This window comes from Elgaria multicarinata, chromosome 4 (assembly GCF_023053635.1).
Source record: "Elgaria multicarinata webbii isolate HBS135686 ecotype San Diego chromosome 4, rElgMul1.1.pri, whole genome shotgun sequence".
Taxonomy (NCBI): Eukaryota; Metazoa; Chordata; class Lepidosauria; order Squamata; family Anguidae; genus Elgaria; species Elgaria multicarinata.
In genome coordinates, this window is record NC_086174.1 from 147996668 (window position 1) to 148019412 (window position 22745).

General features: G+C 42.1%; 1 protein-coding gene across 4 annotated transcripts in view; it reads right to left on the reverse strand.

Moving 5' to 3' along the window:
- Positions 1–22745, reverse strand: part of KIF16B (kinesin family member 16B) — a 183976-nt gene that overhangs the window by 33854 nt on the left and 127377 nt on the right. For all 4 annotated transcript variants that reach the window (XM_063125353.1, XM_063125354.1, XM_063125352.1 and 1 more), the window contains 2 exons: positions 17930–18052; positions 16417–16506 (listed from right to left, as the gene is read on the reverse strand). In XM_063125353.1, the coding sequence (XP_062981423.1) occupies positions 16417–16506; positions 17930–18052 (213 nt within the window). The remainder of the gene's footprint in view (positions 1–16416; positions 16507–17929; positions 18053–22745) is intronic.

Sequence of the window (22745 nt, forward strand, 5' to 3'; positions counted from 1 at the left end):
ACTTCTGTTCCTTCCCAGGAGCTCAGGGCAGAAATAACATCTCCTCTTCCTAGCCCCACCCCCTCCAACAACCCTGTGAGGTAGGCTAAGCCAAAATTGGGTGGAATAGCTAATACCCTGGAACACAGAATCAAAGTTAAAAGTGAACTTGATAGGCTGCAGCGCTGGGCTGAAAACAACAGCATGAAATTTAATAGGGATAAATGCCAAGTTCTACACCTAGGAAAAAGAAACCAAATGAACTGTTGCAAGATTGGGGGGGGGGATACTTGGCTCAGCAATACTAAAAATGAGAAGGATCTTGGAATTGTTGTAGATCACAAGCTGAATATGAGCCAACAATACAATATGGCTGCAAAAAAGGCAAATGCTATTTTGAGCTGCATTAATAAAAGTATAGTTTCCAAATCAAGTGAGGTGCTGGTTCCTCTCTATTCGGCCCTAGTTAGGCCTCATCTGGAGTATTGCGTCCAGTTCTGGGCACCACACTTCAAGAAGGACGCAGACAGAGGAGGCAACCAGGATGATCAGGGGTCTAGAAACAAAGCCCTATGAAGAGAGACTGAAAGAACTGGGCATATTTAGTGTGGAAAAGAGAAGATTGAGGGGAGACATGATAGCACACAGAGGAGGGCCAGGATCTCTTCTCGATCCTCCCAGAGTGCAGGACATGGAGTAACAGGCTCAAGTTACAGGAAGTCAGATTTCAGCTGGATATCAGGAAAAACTTCCTGACTGTTAGAGCAGTATGACAAAGGAACCAATTACCTAGGGAGGTTGTGGGCTCTCCCACACTAGAGGCATTCAAGAGGCAGCTGGACAACCATCTGTCAAGTATGCTGTAGGGTGGATTCCTGCATTGAGTAGGGGGTTGGACTCAATGGCCTTTTAGGCACCTTCCAATTCTACTATTCTATGATTCTAAGTGTGGTAGGCAACAGAGGGTAGAATCCCACATGAGTCCTATGTAGTGCAGACCCATTGACATGAATGAGACTTATGTAAGTTTTGACTAAGTTAAGTTCCATTCATTTCAATGGGTCTACTGTAAGTAGGATTTACCTTGGATTTTACCCTCAATATATATTTTGGACTACAACTCATTGGCTGTGTTGGTGAGGGCTTATGGGAATTGTAGTCCAAAACATGAGAAGCCAGGATCTAATTTGCAGTAGACCTAGAATCCAGTTTTAAAATCAGCAGGAAGCCTAAGCAGTCTCTCCACACACACACACACACATACACACCCGCTTTTAACAGGGCAATCCTGTGCAGGTCTGTATGAGGCTTTTTTCCAGAGAGGCATGCCCAGGATTGCAGCCCCAGGATTGCAGGAGGCGGCAGCAACAACAACAAGAAGCAGCAGCAGCAGGTTTGCTCGGCAAGGGAAAAAAGCCTTGCAACTCCCAGGGAGCTGCTAGACCAGTCTAAGGCTTGGAGATGCTGGGAGTTGTAGGACTTTTCCCTTCCGAACACGAGAAGGGCCAGGTGGTGAGCTGGATCCAGGCACTCACCGGAGAACTTTTTTTTTAAGTAAGCACCCTGGAGACCTTGTGGCGTGCCGATCTCTCTCCCTTGTGCTCCCTAGTGCCGAGGCCCTGCATGGGTGCCTGTTTCCCCGGGAGAGCAGCTGTGAGGGGGCGGGGCAGCCGCTCGTGTTGTTGTCGTTGGGTTGCTGCTGCTGCTCCGGCTGGTCATTGTTGGGTTGCTGCTGCTCTGGCTCTACCTCCGGTCCTGCTGCTCCACTTCTGCCCGGCTCCCCCTTCCACTCCCCAGCTGGCCGGGGCTTCTCCGGTGTTGCTAGGCTGCTGCTGCTGCAAGGCCTGCGCTGCCATCTTGGGGCAACTGCCGGGTCGCGCTGACAGGGAAGGAGGGGCAGCAGCAGCAGCAGCAGCCACATTTTGTGTGTGCTGGACTGGGCAGCGAGCCCCTGGGCTGGCTCCTACCCCCGATAGCCCTCAAGACAGGAGGGAGGGGGGAGAGCGCCGCTACTGCGCATGCGATGTGCTATAAGGCCTCCATTGACTTTAATGGGGCAATTTTTTTATTATTAAAACTCAACGGAAGCGAATTTTAAAAAAAGAAAGGCCATTCCATCAACAAGAAGGACTGGGGAACACGATCCCACCAATGGATTGGAGGGTAAGGGTCCCAATTCGGAGCTTTTCCTGCGCAAAAAAAAAGTTGCCAACCCTAGTTTTTAGTTTCACTTTTGAGTCAGAGAGGATTTTTTTACTTTCATCCTTTCAACTACCCCCCCCCCCCAATATTTCACCAATCTTCTTGAAATTGCCAGGGTATGTAAAACCAGCATTTCTTTCTGGCAGGTCGTATTTTCAGAAAAATTGGTGAAACATTTTCCATTTTATGAACGCTAGAATGACCCACCCCCCAATTTACAGGGTAACATGGTGGAATGCTCTTTTTACTGATCGCCTATAACACAGGGAACACGGCCGTGTTCCCTGTAATAACCTTGGTGGGTAGGGTGTTATCTTAGCCATAGTATCACAGAAACTTGTAAAGAAGGTATACCAAATAACAGCAAAGAAGTAATTGCAATCTGCTTATTCCATCATTTATGAGGCCTGACTTTTTTCAGTATACTTGCACAATCTTAAAATGTTGAGACTCTAATATGCTTAAGCTCTAATCTTTCTTCCGGAAATAATTTTGCAAACTTAATTTATATAAAAAATGCATAGGCCACCTCTCCCTAGATTCCAAGCAGCTTCCAAGCAAACAAAACAAGATTTAAGCCTTACATTTTAAGACAACAGAAAAAATACTACCAAACCCAAAAAGCAGCATTTCCTAACTTGAAACTTTGCTCAGCAAAATGTGTAAAACCTAGCCAGCTACAACTGAAATGGGTGTGCTTTGTAGCCTTTACTGATGGCAGATAAAGAATTCTTCACACCAAGCTTTGCTTCTAGCAACTGACATCTCCTGAACTTATAGAAGACGAAGTAGGGTATGATTTAAGGAACACAATTGTTGTGGTAGATAATACGTAACAGGTGGGTTCCTAAGATACATGGATTTCAGATCATAAAGGACTTTAAAGGTTAAAACCAGCACTTTGAAGTGGATCTGGAAGAACACTGACAGCCAGTGCAGATGATGCAATACAGGCTGAGTAAGTTCATGATTCCCAGTATTCATGTAGGTAGGCACATTTTGGACTAGCTGGAGTTTCCAGGTCATCTTGATGAGAAGCTGCCATAAAGTACATTATAACACTTACAATAGCGAGGATCAATATAGCAAGATCTTTTCTGTCTAAGAAGTAGCAGAGCCTACACATTTGGTAAAAAGTGGCCAGGAAACCACCATCAGCTGATTATCACAAAAGAGAAGGGTTCTTCATTTTCAATTTAGGACAAAGTCTATGTTTTAGTGCCCACAATATAGCTTTGAAAGAAAAAAAGTTTAAGGAAAAGCAAAGCAGATTATGAACAATTTCTAATCTTTCATCATTGGAGATTTGTGAATTACTTTCAATATCTATAGAGATAAAATATTTAAATAATATCATTTTAAACGTTATTTAAAGTTCCTTTACATTCACAGACCTAGATTTCAATTTTTCAAGGGGTGTACCTGACTTTTGGTCCTTTGTCCTAGTTTTCTATGTCTGATATGAGAAAAATCAGAAGTGGTCTCATTCTGTAGACAGTCAGAGGCTGTTTCACTTACCTTTGAGCTAATAATGAAAGAAAAAATGTGCCCTAGTTTCACGTTTTTGAAGCTTAAACAAGGTAACTCAAGCCTTATCTTCTAGAGAAGTCCTGAAACTCCTAGAGTAAAGGAAGTGGACAAAAAGCTGTTCTTAAGTTGGCAGTACCACTATATATTTGGGATTTGACAACTCTCTCATCTTTCTTGCCTTGGAAAATTTCTCCAGTAACTTATTTGAGGATAAAATACACTTTAACTATGTTTCAATATAGAGGCATGATACGAAAAGCAAAACTTTGTGAATGTTGGAAATGCTAGTTTTGCATCAAGTGGCTCTAAAACAAAACAACATAATATAAACAAGCATAGGCAAAGTAAGACCTCTTTCAAACTATATAAAGTGCATAGTACTTTATATAGGAGAAACAAAATGCATAGCCTCCTGTAAGGCCAATTCGTATTTCTGACACATGAAACTCAATCAAACAAGTGATTCCTCCTCCTCCCCTCAAATAAATGCTGTCCCTTGGCTCTATTTGATGAACAAAAATGGTTATGGCCCCAGTGCTTCTCACTCATGCACCTATATATTATGAAAATGTGGGTGTGTCTCCGTAATACACACAAATGTGACATACTAGGTTTGAGGATGGGCAGTGCATACCTCCATGCAATCATCCTTATAGTAAGTGTTCAGGGTTTAGGGCAGCGCTTGTAGGGGACAGAGATGGTTTGCTCTGCTTTGATCACGCACAGGATGCTCATTTTGCACTGAAAGTGTCCTACATTTTTGAAGCATTCCATCATGTTAATGGGAAGTCTATTTCCCCCCCCCCCCAAAAAAAAACAATCACCAACTTGCACACCTAGTTTTCAAGTGGGGAAACTCTTAACAGGCAAAATAATGTCCTCTAGGTCAGCCTTCTCCAAGCGGGTGCCCTCCAGACGTTTGGGACTACAACTCACATCATCCCTGATGACTGGCATTGCTGACTGGGGGGCTGATAGGAGTTGCAGTGCAAAATAACAGGAAAGCACCAGGTTGGGGAAGCCTGCTCTAAATTATGGTGTACATCTCAGTGAGGTGGTCTGAGAGGTTGGTGCTCAGATTACAGTATGTTCCTCCATATATTAATAATAATTAATATATTAATATAATTAATTGAGCATTGACAGGGGGAGTGTGTCCCTGCTGGTACTTTTGGACCTTTCAGCGGCTTTTGATACCATCGACCATGGTATCCTTCTGGAACGCCTGAGGGGTTTGGGAATCGGGGGCACTGTACCTCTCAGGTAGATTCCAGATGGTGATGCTTGGGGACAGTTGCTCCTCAAAAAAGGAGCTGTTGTATGGCGTACCACAAGGTGCCATCCTATCCCCAATGCTGTTTAACATCTACATGAAACCGCTGGGAGAGATCATCCGGAGGCATGGGGCGGGGTGCTATCAGTATGCTGATGACACCCAAATATATTTCTCTATGCCTTCAATAACAGCATCAGCTAAGGATAGTGTGTCTCCTCTGAATGAATGCTTGGAGGCAGTAATGGGCTGGATGAGGAAAAACAAACTGAAGCTGAATCCAGTCAAAACAGAGGTGCTTGCTGTCAAGGGCTCTGACCTAGGTTTGGAGGTGTGTCAGCCAGTTCTGGATGGGGCTACACTCCCCCTGAAAGACTGTGTTTGCAGTTTGGGGGTGCTCCTGGATCCGTCACTCCAAATGACAGCCCAGATAGATGCGACGGCCAGGAGTGCCTACCATCAGCTTCGGCTGATACGCCAGCTGCGCCCCTTCTTAGAGTCAGAAGACCTAAAGACAGTAGTGCACGCGCTGGTAACCTCAAGACTTGACTTCTGCAATGTGCTCTACATAGGGCTACCATTGTACCTAGTTCGGAAACTTCAACTAGTTCAAAATATGGCAGCCAGGTTGGTCACCGGTACACCTAGGGATGACCACATTACACCAACATTAAAATCACTCCACTGGCTGCCAATTAGTTTCTGGGCAAAGTCCAAAGTGTTGGTCATTACCTTTAAAGCCCTAAATGGTTTGGGTCCAGGTTACTTGCGGGATCGCCTTCTCCCATATAGTCCGCCCCGCACACTCAGGTCCTCTGGCGTGAACTTACTTCAGTCAGCTAAAACTAGGCTGACATCAGTTTCCCAGAGGACCTTTCCTTCTGTCGCCCCCAGATTGTGGAATGGCCTGCCGGAGGAGACTTGTAAAATTAACTCTATGTGTGATTTTAAGGCAGCTTTAAAGACTAGCCTTTTCCGGCAGGCCTATCCAGATCAATGTTAAATCATCCTGTTCTAATGTTGTTCCCCGCCTCGATCTAAAGGGAGAAGCGGGTAAGAAATAAATTATTATTATTATTATTAATAATAATAATAATAATAATAATAATAATTCTTGCACATAAAAAACTAGGTGTCAGGGAAAAGGTATCAGCTTAACCTTCTCCCTGATATCCTATTTCGGGATATGCATAGAGTTTTTGGAACAGAGGAGCATTCAGTCTAGTGAGTTCTTACCTGCAGCTGAAGTGGTACTATGGTTGTCCATCTCACAGAGAAGTAGTCTTTGTTGTCTTGGCTGTCCCCGCCCCCCCCCTTATGATTTCCTAACTTCCTTCTGAGCTCTATGCAGAAAAATTCCTTCAATATGTTATATTCTAATAACAGGGAGTGGGCAGAAGCACAAATAAGAGGACACTAGCATCATTAAATGACCCTATTCATAATCATCTCTAACTTCTATTAATACATGGCAGTCTTGATCCTAACCCTACTAGGGCATCTCATTGTTTCTTCTTTCTCAGCCCAGTCAATTTTCTCAAGTCAAAAAGGGTGAAGTTTGCTTTCAGTTGCCTTGAAGGCTACAATCGCCTAGCAACACTCCTATTACTTACTTTTCATTGACCTGACAGAATGGCTAGACTGAAAATAAAGCAGGCAGCTGTGCACCCAGAAAAAGAAGCACCAGACTTAAAACAATTTTTCTCTTAATAATGTGCAATATTTGCCTCACAGGCTATGTAAACTATGTATTAGTATAGCTAACTTTTGCGGCAGGAATTGACTGGAATCATACCCGGTTTCATATAGCCATTTACAGGTGGGGGTGGTGGGGGTCCACGCACCAGAGTTTATTACATTATTTTAATATCAGTCTCTTCAATGCTAATAAAGAAACAAATTAAATTCAGCAGAAAACGTTTATCTGGGTTAGGGGCATCTTTCATTTCCAAAAACTATTTTTGGACCTAGCTGGATATAGCAGTAAACACTGGTAGTATCAGGCATTACAGGTAACATAATATGATAAATTACTTCACCATTGTATTCATTATAAGTAGTGCGGTAGCATTCATATGGAGAATTCTAATAAAAAAGTGTGTGCACTGCAATTTAGAAGTTCACGCAAAACATTTATAGAGCTATAAACAATATATATTGTCTTAACTGGATTTTAGATTGCTTACCAAAAAGAAAAGAGAGACTAGTAAATCTACTGTATCTATATCATAAGCTATTACAGTTCTATACAGATTGGAATACAATCTGTACAATCTTACAGCTGGCCCTCCAAATCTAGATTGGACAACAGCAGCGAATAGCGGCTTGGGAGTTAAACGGCTCTTCTGCCATGCTGCAATCTGGACCCCACTGCCTGCCATCCCTAACAAGCTAAATTTAACCACTGCAGTGCTCTATAGCAGTTTATGGAGCATTTTGCCAGCAAATTTCAATGGCAAAACCGGCAATTTCGGCTTTTATTTTTCAGATGCCCTGCAGACTATGGCCCATGCTGGGGGTCTGGAGGATGAAAACAGCTCTGAAGTAGTATTCTGGAAAATATTGTAAGGCTAAGCTCACAGAATGTTCCTTTTCACTTGTTTTTTTTATCTAGCTTTTCCCCTAAATTAGTAACAACAACAATAACAATTTCACATACAGCATCACTGAGTTCTAATTAGTATGGTAATTTTGCATTCCATTAGCAATCCTGAAATTGATAGGGTATCTCACTTTGTGTTCTAGCTGAGACAAAAATCTCCATTAACAGTCCACACCAAAGATGATTTTCCAGCTGCACAGAAGCTCAGCTGAGTAACATCTGGCAGCATTTATGAAACATTCTCATCTTGTGAGACCAAACACTGTTGTAAATTTCAGCCACCCTTGCCTCTGAGAAATGCTAATAATGAAAACTCAAAGGATAGCAATAATTCTTAGTGTTGATGAGATGGATATGTTTCTGACTTCCAAGAATTAATAGCAGGTCCCAGGTCCTAAAATAACAGCTGTCACATAGAAATATACCTGCACACAAATAAGCAGCTCTCCTTTAGCTTTAATTTGTTGTGAGACAACAGCAGTAGCTCTTCAGGACAAGCCAGACACAAGAGTGAAGGGAGAGAAGTGGTTTTGCTTTATTCCAAGTATTTTAAAACATGTAGTATATCTAGACCTATTGAAATGTACAGATCAGCTGATTAACCAAATATTTAACAAGAGAAAGATCTGAAATGAAGATTTTTTTTCTGTATTGAGAACTTTGCAACACCGCCCCACCACTATAGGTGTGCTGTGCTTCCAAGGAGGGATTGATTTAAATATTACAGCATCAGGACTCTCCTTTTATATATACGTGAGCAATATCCCATGTAGGTTGGTGTTGGTGTGATTTGCCCAATTTGGGTATGCAAGCTCTTTGATCATAAGTGTATGGCTTGCAATGTCAAGGAGACAGGTGTTATCTTTTTATTCAAGGCTTGAATAAAAACTTTTTATTCAAGTTTTAATTCATTAAATTGATGCAACCAATCAACTATGCAACCAAGCTGCTAAAATCCCATTGAAGTCAACTGGATTTACATGATAAACAAGTATGATCAAAATATAATTATATTCATGATGTAAATGCTTATAAAGCCATATTTTTAAAATGTGTTTTCTAGATGGATGGAAGGACTTTGACCCAGGGAAAGTGAGGGGAAAACTCATGGCCACTTGTGCACATTGCGTGGAGATATAGCAATGATTCACAACTGATTTGATTAAAAATCACACAATAGCCTGGCAGAATTAAACTTGGTCAGAGCTTTTAAAGGCCAGGACCAGGCTGTGGGATTGCATGCTCCTTCCTCATCTCTTCTCATTTTGTTGGCAAATAACACCCTACCCTTGCCTCAAATTCAGCACTGTCACTGTTGCCAGCTCAGGTTAAAATGAAACCACTGATGTTGCTAAGGTTGATTGAATGCCTGATTTTAAGCAGTGCCCTGCAGTTCTGCAGCCTGCTCTTTAAACCATTAATCCCCTTCCCCTGTACCAAGCGCAACCCTCTGGAACAGATTTGGAAGTCATGGGGGGCTGCAGTGAGCAGAGAACAAGGAAGTCCTGTTTTGCTGGTGGAATCATGACACTGAATCCAACCCAGATATTCCAACTTTGAGTAAAGAGTATTCCAGATACAGCCCTACCAGTACTTAATAAGTAGGTGCTAGTATTTGCTATTGTGACTGGACATTCCAAATACAGCCAAGAAATTAATCTGTTCTATGTGCATTGGTACCACTGCAGAAAATAATTGCTAAAAGGATCTTAATAGAATTAGAAAGGTGCCCATAATTGAGAAGATACATTTGGGTTCTTCTTATTTACTCAAAATTCTTCAGACGGACCTTTTTGTTTATCTTCACAGATGACTTCAGAAGTCATCCGCAGTTACTCCCATTTCCACCTTCTGTTTTGACTTTCTTTATGCACTTTAATAGTTAAAGTGCCTCAAATATTCTCCACTGATCATTTCTATTCTAACTCCTCATCTTATCCTAACACATATTTATCTTTCATGAGTGCCCTGCCCTCATTTTTGAAAGCATAGTGTGGAGAGTTTCAAAGCCAGGAGGTGTTCGCTTAAGCTAACTACAGGCACATTAAAACAGGAATATTTGTTATTAACAATTATATTTTTAGTTCCTGACAGTGTATGGCATTTATATGGTATAGCACCTGTAATATCCACCATCACAAGGAGTCTTTTTCCATAGATAAACCTCAAGATACAGCTGCCACAGATAGTTCATTCAGTTAAAAGAATTACAATTTGGTTTACTTAAGAGTACATATCATATAGCAGCAACTATTCTGTCTTGCTCTTTTCTGTATATAAGTTGTACATTAATGGATACCACCTCTGCTTGTTAATGTTCAGAACTAACAGTGGTAAGTTTGTAGGTATTTCTTTGCTGAATAATTTGCTCAATAATTATTATTGAGAGAATAACTGGTACACATACTAGAAGGAAGTTTTTCTTTATATTTTTAAAAAGATGTGTTAAAATCACACACAAATTGCAAGATGCAACACAAACATGGAGGTAGGACAATTGGAGCAAATAATAATAATAATAATAATAATAATAATAATAATAATAATTTTATTTATTTATTACCCGCCTCTCCAACATTGAATACAAAAATACTATAAAATACATAAAACAGATTCAAAACTTATAAAACTAATACATTATTAAAATAACAGCCCAACCCAGCACTGCCATTTTTCCAGTTCAAACCCCACACCTGCCAGATTTGGAGGCTCTGCCTGAATGGGACTGAATCGCAGGGCAATGCTTTTACGTACCAGGAGGCCTGTTAATAGCAAGGTGTATTGCTATTAACTCTTGCAGCATTGTAGGACAACCTGGCCAGCATCTCTGGGACCCTCCATGGGACAGGGACTGGGTGGAAGATGCACTGTCACACCAATTACTTTATTATGTTGCAGACATGATGCAAGTTCCTGCATTATCATCCGACGAAGAAACTCATAGCAGTGTAGGCCTAACATACCAAAGAGAATGCTTTCTTTTACCATGACTTCCGAAGTCGACAAACAGCAGTCTGTTGCAATGTCATGGCATCACTTTTGGTGGCTGTGTAGTTCTGTCCATAGGAGGTAGAGGGGTGTTATATTTAACCAGTTTCATTCTTTTAAATTTGCTACTTATATATGCATAACAGGTTAGAAATTTAAATGCTTAAATTTGCCCACTACCACTGCAAATGAAAGCCTATTGATTACCTAAAAACACTATTAAAAACATTTTTAAAGAATGCTTCTATTTGAATTTGCTATCTTTATATGCATGAATACATTGCTAAAGGGCACTTTTGTAAACTTACTATGCAGTTTACTATCTACAAACACTTCACTTAATGCTACAAACATTTATATTCTAAATCCTGTGTTTGTATATTTAGAATTGGCTGAAAACGTTTACCCATGGACTGTGTGCCTGATTTCTGCCCTTAGGTGAATGAATATATACTTGTTCCTTTGGAAACTGGAGGGGAAAGGTCTCCCACCCAGTTACAAGGCAATGAAATAAAAACATAGTTCAGGGCAATGAAATAAAAACACTTTAACATGCTTGGCAATCTGCTTTTAAAACTATTAACTGAAAAGCATTTGAACCTTGGAAGGCTACAACTGGGTTTTCATAAAGTACAACTCAAACAACTGGGTTTTCATAAAGTACTGATTTCTAATATCATGCTGCCTAAAATTTACTCTTTGGTTAGAGAAGAAAGTAAACTGGATGAATTACCTAGGATTTATTTTAAAATGCATGCATCCTGGTTGTCTAGAGACCCATGACAGAGTGTTGGTGCAGACATAATACTAGCAGCTGCAAAAACTAGGTTCATTCAGAGTGCCACAGGGTTTCTATTAACGATGGTGTAATATTTACACTGCTCTTAATGTGTATGCTGATTTCCTACATCTTTTGCCTGTCTTTTGTTTCATTTAATCTCACTGTGAAACTGGTGAAGAAAATAACACACATTCTAAACAAAGAGGACTCACTGATCCACTGAATTCTATCAAACAATTACTCCTTTTATACTTCACAAGAACATAAGAAGAACCATGCTGCATCAGACCAAGGTCCATCCAGTCCAGCACTCTGTTCGCACAACAGCCAACCAGCTGTCGACCAGGGAACCACAAGTAGGACGTGCTGCAGCAGCAACCTCCCACCCATGTTCCCCAGCAACTAGTGTATACAGGCTTATTGCCTCTGATACTGGAGGTTTCACTTAGCCATCAGGACTAGCAGCCACTGACAGCCTTTTCCTCCAGGAACTTATCAACCCCCTTTTAAAGCCATCCAAATTGGTGGCCATCACCACATCTTGTAGTAGTAGTGAATTCCAGAGTTTAACTATGCGCTGGGTGAAGAAGTACTTCATTTTATCTGTCCTGACTCTCCTACCAATCAGCTTCATGGAATTACAGGAGAGAGAGAAAAATGTCTCCCTATCCACATTCCCCACACCATGCATAATTTCGTACACCTCTATCACCTCCTTTTTTTCCAAGCTGAACAATCCCAGCTGTTGTAACCTTCCCTCATAGGGGAGATGCACATTTAGCATATTTTCTCCTGGTTTCCAAGTGTTGAGAAAGATAAGAACCTTGGAAGTTCATTATTAAAAACATTAATGTTGTACTCTTCTTTTGCGCTATGGCTGCAAGAAAGGCAAATGTTATTTTGGGCTGCATCAATAGAAGTATAGCTTCCAAATTACTGGGATGCGGGGCTGGAGGACGCTGTTCTGCAGCCTCTCCATGGGGCTAAGGAGTAAAAAAGCAGCGTCTTTTTCGGAGAGGCGGCATCAGCTCCCGCCCTACCCTCCGTTCTCGGCACAATCGGGGATCGTGGGGGAGGGGGTGGGAGAGGTGGAATAGGGCCGCGCTTGGCGGGTGCTGGGATGCGGGGCTGGAGGACCCGTTCCCAGCCGCCAGCCTTCCCAGGGCCGCCCGGCGTGATGGCGCTGGCCCAGCATCGCTGGGGGGCGGGGGCTGGGAAGCCGGTTCTCGGAGAACGGGTCTCCCAGCTACTTCCCCCCAGCGCCGCCGCCCTTCTCCTCTGTGGGACCTCGATACTTGAGGGAGCACCTCTCCTTATTTCTTCGTAGCTCTGCTTGGCGACATCATTTGTTCCCACATGGATGAGAAGAAAGGGGTATGAGTCCGTGGATTTTATGAGCTTTGGTAACCCTTCAGTCACATCTCTAATCTGTGCTCCAGGGAGACAGCACACCTGGCGAGTCCATGGGTCTTCACGACATACTTGGGTTTCAATCCCATGCAGCAGGGAGTCTCCTACAATGACTACTCTTCTCTTCTTCTTGACCTACCTTCTGCCTCTTGTTCATTGTTGCACGGTGTCTGCTGTACTTCTTCCTCTGCAAACTGTCCTTCAGACTCATCCTCCAGAAGCTGAAAGCGGTTGCTTAACTCTAATGGTTCCACTGGTGCAGAATGCCTTCTAGTTATTCTGCTCCTAACTGTCACTCTTTTCCAGAGAGTTTCCTCTTCATTGGCTTTCCTCCCTTCAGCATACTCCACTTCTGCTTCAGCTGGCTGTTGCTCTTCAATCTCGTGTGCTTCTTGTTGCTGTTGCAGTTCCACTGTTCGGTCTAAGAACTCCTCCTCTACTCTTATTCTTTGGAGGGTGGACACTCGCCACTCAAGTCCTCTCACTTTTTCTTCCAAAAGTGCCACCAGCTTGCACTTGTTGCAAGTATACGCCATGTTGAGCTCAGGCAGAAACACGAACATTGCACACCCTTTGCAGGTCACCACGTCTAGGGACTCCTTTCCATCCATACTATCTATTTCTGCTTTGTTTGTTCCTTTCTGATTATAGTGGAATTGCCTTTGCTTTGTCCTGTCCTCTCTGAAGGTACACAACTATATGAGTATGTCTTAAGGGAAAATAAGATTTTTTGGTTGGGTTTTTTTTCATGCTATGTACAAAGCACAGGAAAAGATAAAGCAACGTCTCTAAATGTCAACAATAGCATTCATGGAGATGACACTCAAATAGAAACACCAAGACTATATGCAAATATGCACTTTCCAGTTTTGCTTTTTAAACTACTATCAACCTCTATAGCCATAAACCTATTATTCAGAAAATTGACAGTATCCAGGAACAAGACAACAGGAACATAGGAATTCTCAGCTTCTACAATGAAGCAAATACAGAAATTGAATTTAATTGCTGTTAGATTGGTACATTTTCCCCTAAGCCCTGCTGCTTCTTTTAACTAATACACCGACAAATACACATAAACACATCTCAGTAATGAAGTACTCTACTGACACTGATAGCTAGAGGGGGAACCTGATTTTGCAGTGAAGAAAGGACACTTTTTGTTTTGACTCTAAATTGTCCAGGGCAAAAAAGATGGCTGAACTCTAAAATGCAATTGATATCGCAAGGAAGCAAGAGCGCCAGGAAAGGGGGGCTAGGTGAAGATACCATTATATGCTGGTTCCTGGACAGACTGGGTGCTCAACTAGATGTACTGCAGGAGATTTGCAGTGAAGACTCCCTGCATTTAAGAAAGGAGTTAATTCCCACTAAGCGGGAGGGCAACTTCTATAAGGTCTGCAGCAATGAGGTAGATGTTATCTGGGGGTGGGTGGGTGGGGAGAGTGGAGGAATACAGTGGAGGAATATATCAGCCTGAAGTTTGCTATATAATGTTTAAGAAAAATCTGTCTTTGGTACAAACAAGCAATTTCCTTATCAAAGATGTATCAGGTGTGAAATCTTTTTCATAAGAAAATGACAACTGTTTCTAAAAATACAAATGCAAGCCTCATAAAAAAATTACAAGAGTCTCCAACAAAATACTGAGAAGTGTGGAAATGGCTCTGAAAAATATTGTTAAAATATAAACAAAATGCTGAGTTATGAGAACATATGAATACGACAAGTAAAATGAAATCCTTAAAAGAAAATTACTATGAATTGCTAGAGAAAGCACTAATTCTCAAATGCCCAAAAGATAACATCATTGTAATTATGAAGAAAATGTCAAAAAAAGGGCTAGGGAAACCTTCAAGCAACTATTCTCAGTCTTAATGAATAATACATCTATCCAAAAAGAGGATGTATTTTATTTATTTATTGGATTTATAGCCTGCTTTCCCACCAAAAATGGCACTCAAGGTGGCTAACATCAACAAAATCAACATTAAAACAAAAACATAACTAAAATATAACATAAAAACACAACAGTAAAAGAAAAACAGCAACCATCCCACTAAAATAGGGTGACCATATGAAAAGGAGGACGGGCTCCTGTATCTTTAACAGTTGTATTGAAAGGGGAATTTCAGCAGGTGTCATTTGTATATATGGGGAAGCTGGTGAGATTCCCTCTTCATCACCACAGTTAAAGCTGCAGGTGCCCTGCCCTCTTTTAAATCTGGTCACTCTAGTATAGCTCCTGCAGCTTTAACTGTGGTGATGAAGAGGGAATTTCACCAGGTGTGACATGCATACAAATGACACCTGCTGAAATTCCCTTTTCTATGCAACTGTTAAAGATACAGGAGCCCTGTCCTCCTTTTCATATGGTCACCCTACACTAAAACCATTTTCTGCAGCAGACCAACTCACAAAGGCCTGCCTCACTGTAATCCCACCCCCCGTTTGACTCTGTCAGTTGGGCATACAGTGGCTCAGTTTGGACGACACGTTTGTGAACGGTGGACTATTTAATCAACCACTGCTTCAATAGTCCACCGCCGACTATTGGGTTGACTGTTGGGCAAAACCATGCCAAGGTTGGTTATTTCCAAAAAATAACCAATGGAGATAGCCAATGGTTTGCAGAGTATTGCACTGATTCTCTCAACCACTCGGAGTAGTACGGAACCAACTGAAGCTGTTGACTACAGAAAATCACACAGGCATTGCATGAACAGCTGTGTTTTTATACCTACACTCCAAAGAAAATAGACAGAGGTTGTTTCCAAACCTTCATTTTATTTTTATGACAAGGTGGTGTAATAATGGATAGAGTGTTTTATCAAGACTGGGGAGATGCAGGTTAAACCCCCAGTCTGCTGTAAATCATCTATCTGCCCTGGATGACTTTGTGCTGGACTGTATCTCAGCCTAACCTACCACACATGGCTGTTGTGAGGATACAATGGGGAGAACTGTGTACAAGGCAAGATATAAATCTCTATTTCTCTCATTCACACTCTCACAAGTTCTTCCATAAAATTATTTATGGAGACTTTTATAATAAAGGACACCAAAAATGCAATAAAAATACAGTAAAAGGGTAACATCTTTTCTGGGCCTCAGAAAATCTTCTCTGAAGGGTTTAAGGTCCTCCAGAACAGTGTGGGAAGTGGAGCTGGGGGCTGGAGGAGAAGGGGAAAGTGAAAATTGCCTTCCCCTTTTCTGCCTGTGGGAGTATTCCATTAGCAGAGCAGAAGCCACTTCTGGATAAGAGTCACTTCTGTGAATGGAAGGAGTCCTTCCACTTGTGGAAAAGCAGGTCTGGGTCCAACTCATTATGTTCATGAATTGCTTCCAATTGAAAATCTCTGAAGGAACTCCCCCCAAAAAAATCCATTTTAAACTTTGGCAGTTTCAAAGTTATTATAAACAAACAAACAAAGCTTAGATAAAGAGCCAGGCATACTCTGTCTTGCAAAAGATAGCAAAACTGCCTCTTTAAAGCTTTCTCCCAGGTAAAGCAAAATCAATAAGTTTCTGAGAAACAAATGCAGACGCTCACCAATTCATGCTATCATCCTAGCCCCAGAAGCAAATTACAAATACAAATAATACACATATCAATGCCAATACAGGTACATAAAATAATTAGCTTCTTACCTCTGGGTATTTTAATTTTAATGTTTGATGCATTTCCCTAAAGCGACTGTACCGCCTGAATACTGTCCATGTCTCATCTAGGACTGAAATCTGTTAAGTAAGGGTAAAAAACAACAACCCAGCGTCATTAAGAATGAAGCATATAGATTTCAGATAAACACATTTATACGGCTCCCTACAATGGACAATTTTCTCCAATCAAACCATTACTGACAGATTTAATTGAAAGAAAGCATGATGGATTTTGAACTGCAAATTAGACTTGGAAAGAAAATGAGCTTGCATTGTCAGCACACTGAGAAAGTGTGGATTTAGATTCGCACACGTAGCTACGGTGACATGAAAGCCGTTTTCCCATGGGGTAATCCCACATGGCTATAGGTTGCATGTGAATGACTGAAACTTGTGAACAGGGCTGATTGCATGAGGCAGGGGGAGGAGGGGAGTAAACCTGAAGAAGGGTGCCAGCTGTCCACGTAAGAGGCTCTTATTCAGAGCCATGCAACCGGCTTCACCCGCATGGCTGAGTCATTCACATGCAGCTGTATTGGATCACACTACAGGGAGGTGTCACCCATAAAGAGAGCCAAACACAGCTCACTTTCCATCACTCAATGAAAATTAATAGGTGTATTTTGCCACCAACTCTGTTATGAATTTGACTTCACCTTGTATTTCTTCCTTTGTAGTGGACCGATTATACATTTCTAGTCCTGTATTTTTAGAATGGAGAATCCACACTGGTCTGGGTTGATGAAATGTACGGGAAGTAAATTTACTCACTGATATTGGATTTCCAATAGAACTAGACTCACACAACAGACTCAGTACCATCCAATGATAAAACCCTTGACTCCAAGGTTATGATCTCAGGAACTTGTCGAGCTTCCTGAGATCTTAACCTCCTATCATTATTAGATATGCTTCCTACTCTTAACTTGAAGGCTTCAATGGATAAACTCATTCAATTCTTAGACTCCTTGTATATCCATGCAGTTCACTACCTTTGCCCTGCAGAACAGGCAGCATAAGTGGGAAGGGAAGAACAGTGAAAGTTGGGTACCCTGATTTGTGGAAGTTTCCACTGAGACAAAGTCATCACTGGTTACAATCCAAAGTCATTTGCGCACCCCACTGCTGACAGTCCATGCCCCCGATAAAAAGCCCGGCCCAGTCTGAGGCCTTAGCTAGACCTAAGGATTATCCCAGGCAAATGGAGGGGTCATCCCTGCCTGCTCCGGGTATCCCCTGTGTGTCATCTGGATGTACAGGGATGATCCTGAGATATAGGCCTGGTCTAGCCATGGCCTGAGACCACAGCTTCAAGGAATGTGTATATGCAAGAGAGAAAGTACGCTACAACTATTTGTAACAGAAAGCTCCATTCTTCCTTTTTCAAGACAGGCCTTTCACTTTAAGAAGTAAGTTAGCAGTTAGCACACACGAACAAATCACAGATGCAAATGAAAATGGGAAAATAGCTTCCATCTTTTAAAAAGCTCAAACACCTTACCTTTATTTCATATTCATAGTGCTCATCCTTTCCCTGACCACAAAGGACGTAGCGCGGAATACTAATTTTAACTGGATTCTTTAGGTCATCTGGGTTGGTTTTAACAGAGCAACTGATCATTCGCTATCAAATGAATATCAAAGAGGAAAAACAAATTAAAACCTGTATCACTCCAGGAACAACACCCTATAAGGTCAAAATAGTTTATCTAACAGAAAAGTAAAATAAAACAAGTTAGTCATGACACTTAGAAAGTGAAGGATTTATGGAAAGATTTGTTATGAAAGCAAATAGTACTCCTCTTATGAATGATCAAGCATTTATTTCGGGTACAGAGGGGGAAATGGAAAACACGTATTGCTTACTTTTCTTGCAGCTTTATGCAGAATAGAAAAAATGTAATAAAAACTTTATTGTTTCATTTAAAGTGACGTAGCAAAACTGAGGCCTTAGCTAGACCTAAGGTTTATCCTGGGATCGTCCCGGGGTCATCCCTGCCTGCTCCTGGGATTCCCTGTGTGTCATTTACTTGAACAGGGATGACCCCGGGACAATCCCGGGATAAACCTTAGGTCCAGCTAAGGCCATAGTCTCAGGTGCAAAATTTGCATAGGCAGATCTCTGTTCATAGGATGTTCCCACTGGCAAAAGGGAGAGTCAATTTTTGCTTATTCCTCCTACAAATCCTCCAAAAATCTTCTCTGCAGGGGGAAGGAGGAATCAGAGAAAATAGTCTCCCCACCCCACTGAAGCCTCTGATTGGATTGTAGCTTCTTCCACAAATGAAAGGAGTCCTTCCATTCATGGAAAGTTTACTCAAGATTCAACTCATAACAACCCTTTATGATCAGAAATAAAATAATCTTTACTGTATAACAGACGCCACGTAAAACCTGAAGGAACCTGGCAATTATGAAAGGTGTTGCTACTTTAGAAAAGGGCAGTTTGTTATTTTGTGATCTCATTAAGATGTTGATAGCACTTCAACATATGTCGAAAGCAGCAATATATCGGATACAACAAAATTTGACTGGGAAGAAATTACTCTAAAAGTCACATTGGAAAAGCTGTTGGAGTTTTGCTTATCTTTATTGTTTGACATTAAAGATAAAGCTGTGTAGACACATGTATTAAAATCATTGAGGAACTTTTAGAATAAGACTTCATTTTTTGTCTTCTCTGCTTCTCAAGACCAGGATGTAATTAATTTCTGGGGTTTTGGTTGGGAGAGAGGAATAGGACATTGCACCATGGGGATACTCCAGCAAAGGAGACTGTTACCTTGTCGTGGTGCTGGAGCTTGAGCACCTCAAGGATGCCATGAGCTAAATCGTGAAGGGACACCCAAGACGGGAAGGTCATGGTAGAGAGGTCAGACTAAATACGATCCCTGGGGAAGGTAATGGCAACCCACCCCAGTATTCTTGCCGTGAAAACTAAATGGATCCGTACAACCAGAGATATGTCGGTATACCATCGGAAGATGGGACCCCCAGCTCAGAAGATGGTCAAAATGCTACTGGGGAGGAACAGAGAATAAGTTCAACTGGTCAGACTGCTCACTTGAGGGAATGGTATTAAAGGCAAAACTGAAGTACTTTGGCCACATAATGAGAAGACAGGATACCCTGGAGAAGAGGCTGATGCTAGGGAAAGTGGAAGGCAAAAGAAAGAGGGGCCGACCAAGGGCAAGATGGATGGATGATATTCTGGAGGTGATAGACTTGACCTTGGGGGATTTAGGGGTGGCGACAGCCGACAGTCTGTGGTGTGGGCTGGTCCATGAAGTCAGGAAGAGTCGGAAGCGACTGAACAAATAAACAACAACAACCATGGGGATAAACTCCTAACTGTATAGGAGTTCTGGCTTAGGATATAAAAGTTCCTTTTCAAGCCAAGAATTCCAGTATACACGTAGGAAAAATATTGTCCTGACTAAGCCTGCAATTAAGAGTTTATATCACTTTCCTATCAGATCACATCACTTTCCTCTGCTTTCTTGTGCATCTAACAACATACACACAATCTAATCTGAGCTATATGAGGAACCCACGAACTCTGCAGATAAGGGTCCATGTATTCCTAATTTTGGAGAGAAGTATCTGTAAGCAAGATTGTCATGATTCCAAGCCCTCCTGCCAAGATGAGAGACAATAAAGCACAGGGCTGTGCAAGCCTCGGCAAAATCCGAGGCTACAGTGGCCATTTTATTACAGAACCGCCATTTAAAGTACAGCCCTAGGACTCCATAATGGAGGAATAGCCTGCAACTCCTGGTATGCACTGCTTGGGAGGGCTACACATACTGGGGCCCAGGAATGCTGGGCACTCACCCACCCGTTGGCACGATCCAGGATATGCCAGACCATGGAGGGGTCACTGCACATTCTCAGAGGAAGCAGGCATCTGCGGGGCACTCACGGAACACGCGGCGACCCTCCATGGACTGGCACGTTCTGGATTGCTTGACGTGGGTTTTTTTAGCAGATAAGGTGATATATAAATATTATAAATAAATAAATGTTCATAGAGTCATAGAATAGCAGAGTTGGACGGGGCCTACAAGGCCATCGAGTCCAACCCCCTGCTCAATGCAGGAATCCACCCTAAAGCATCCCTGACAGATGGTTGTCCAGCTGCCTCTTGAATGCCTCTAGTGTGGGAGAGCCCACAACCTCCCTAGGTAACTGATTCCACCGTCGCACTGCTCTAACAGTTAGGAAGTTTTTCCTGATGTCCAGCCGGAATCTGGCTTCCTTTAACTTGAGCCCGTTATTCCGTGTCCTGCACTCTGGGAGGATCGAGAAGAGATCCTGGCCCTCCTCTTTGTGACAACCTTTTAAGTATTTGAAGAGTGCTATCATGTCTCCCCTCAATCTTCTCTTCTTCAGGCTAAACATGCCCAGTTCTTTCAGTCTCTCTTCATAGGGCTTTGTTTCTAGACCTCTGATCATCCTGGTTGCCCTCTTCTGAACACGCTCCAGCTTGTCTGCGTCCTTCTTGAATTGTGGAGCCCAGAACTGGACACAATACTCTAGATGAGGCCTAACCAGGGCCGAATAGAGAGGAACCAGTACCTCACGTGATTTGGAAGCTATACTTCTATTAATGCAGCCCAAAATAGCATTGGCCTTTCTTGCAGCCATATCGCACTGTTGGCTCATATTCAGCTTGTGATCTACAACAATTCCAAGATCTTTCTTGTTTGTAGTATTGCTGAGCCAAGTTTCCCCCATCTTGTAAGTGTGCATTTGGTTTTCTATTCCCTAAACGTAGAACTTGGCATTTATCCCTATTAAATTTCATTCTGTTGTTTTCAGCCCAGCACTCTAGCCTATCAAGATCACTTTGAAGTTTGTTTCTGTCTTCCAGGGTATTAGCTATCCCACCCAATTGTGTGTCATCTGCAAATTTTATCAGCGTTCCCTGCACCCCACTCGTTGCCTCTCCCCAGTTTGAGAAGGTTCCATTGATAAGTACTCTTTGAGTCCGATTCTGTAGCCAACTGTGGATCCACCTAATAGTTGTTCCATCTAGCCCACTTTTAGCTAGTTTGTTAATCAGAATGTCATGTGGTACTTTGTCAAAAGCTTTGCTGAAGTCAAGATATATGACATCCACAGCATTCCCACAGTCCACAAGGGAGGTTATCCTATCAAAAAATGAGATCAAATTAGTCTGACAGGATTTGTTCCTGACAAATCCATGTTGGCTTCTAGTAATCACTGCATTGATTTCAAGGTGTTTACAGATTGACTTCTTTATAATCTGCTCCAGAATTTTCCCAGGGATGGATGTCAGACTGACTGGTCTGTAGTTCCCAGGTTCCTCCTTTTTGAAGATAGGGACAACGTTAGCCCTCTTCCAGTCGTCCGGCACCTCACCCGTCTTCCATGATTTTGCAAAGATAATAGACAAAGGTTCTGAGAGTTCTTCCGCTAGCTCCTTCATTACTCTTGGATGCAGTTCATCGGGCCCTGGAGATTTAAACTCATTCAAGGAAATTAGGTGTTCTTTGACCATTTGTTTATCAATCTCAAACTGTAATCCTGCCCCCTAAACTTCTGCTTCACTTTTTCCAGGGGGGTCATAGACCCACTTTTGGGAGAAGACCGAGGCAAAGTAGGAATTGAGCACTTCAGCCTTTTCTTTGTCATCTGTTATCAATTTGCCATCCTTATTAAGCAGTTGAATCACCATTTCTTTCCTCTGTCTTTTACTACACACGTATCTGAAGAAAGCCTTTTTATTGCTTTTAGCATCCCTCGCTAATCTCAGCTCATTCTGAGCTTTAGCCTTCCTGACGCCATTTCGGCACTTCTGCGCCACTTGTCTGTACTCTTCTTTTGTAGCCTGGCCTTCCTTCCACTTCCTATATGTATCCCTTTTTGTTTTCAGGTCATCTCTAAGCTTTTTGTGGAGACACATTGGTTTCCTCTGTTGTCTTCTATCTTTTCTCCTTTTGGAATTGTTTGTAACTGTGCCTTTTGTGGGGTTTATTGTTGTTCCTGCTTACAAGGCTTTGCAATTGAAAGAATAAAAAAGGGGGAGATGTGGGGTTTATTGTTGTTCCTCTCTGGCACACATTCAGTATTGGCAGACCATACTGAGATGTGCTGAGGACAATGATAAGATAGGCCTTGCTAAGGAACTTCTTGGCACTGGCTAACCATGCCGAGAATGTGCTGACGCAAGAGCCATAGAGAAAACAATACAGTATTGAAGGCACCATGATCACGCATTTCCTTAACCCTTATATGGTATATTCATGCTGAACAAACACTAACAAGCACCTTCTGTGCACGAGGTAATCATG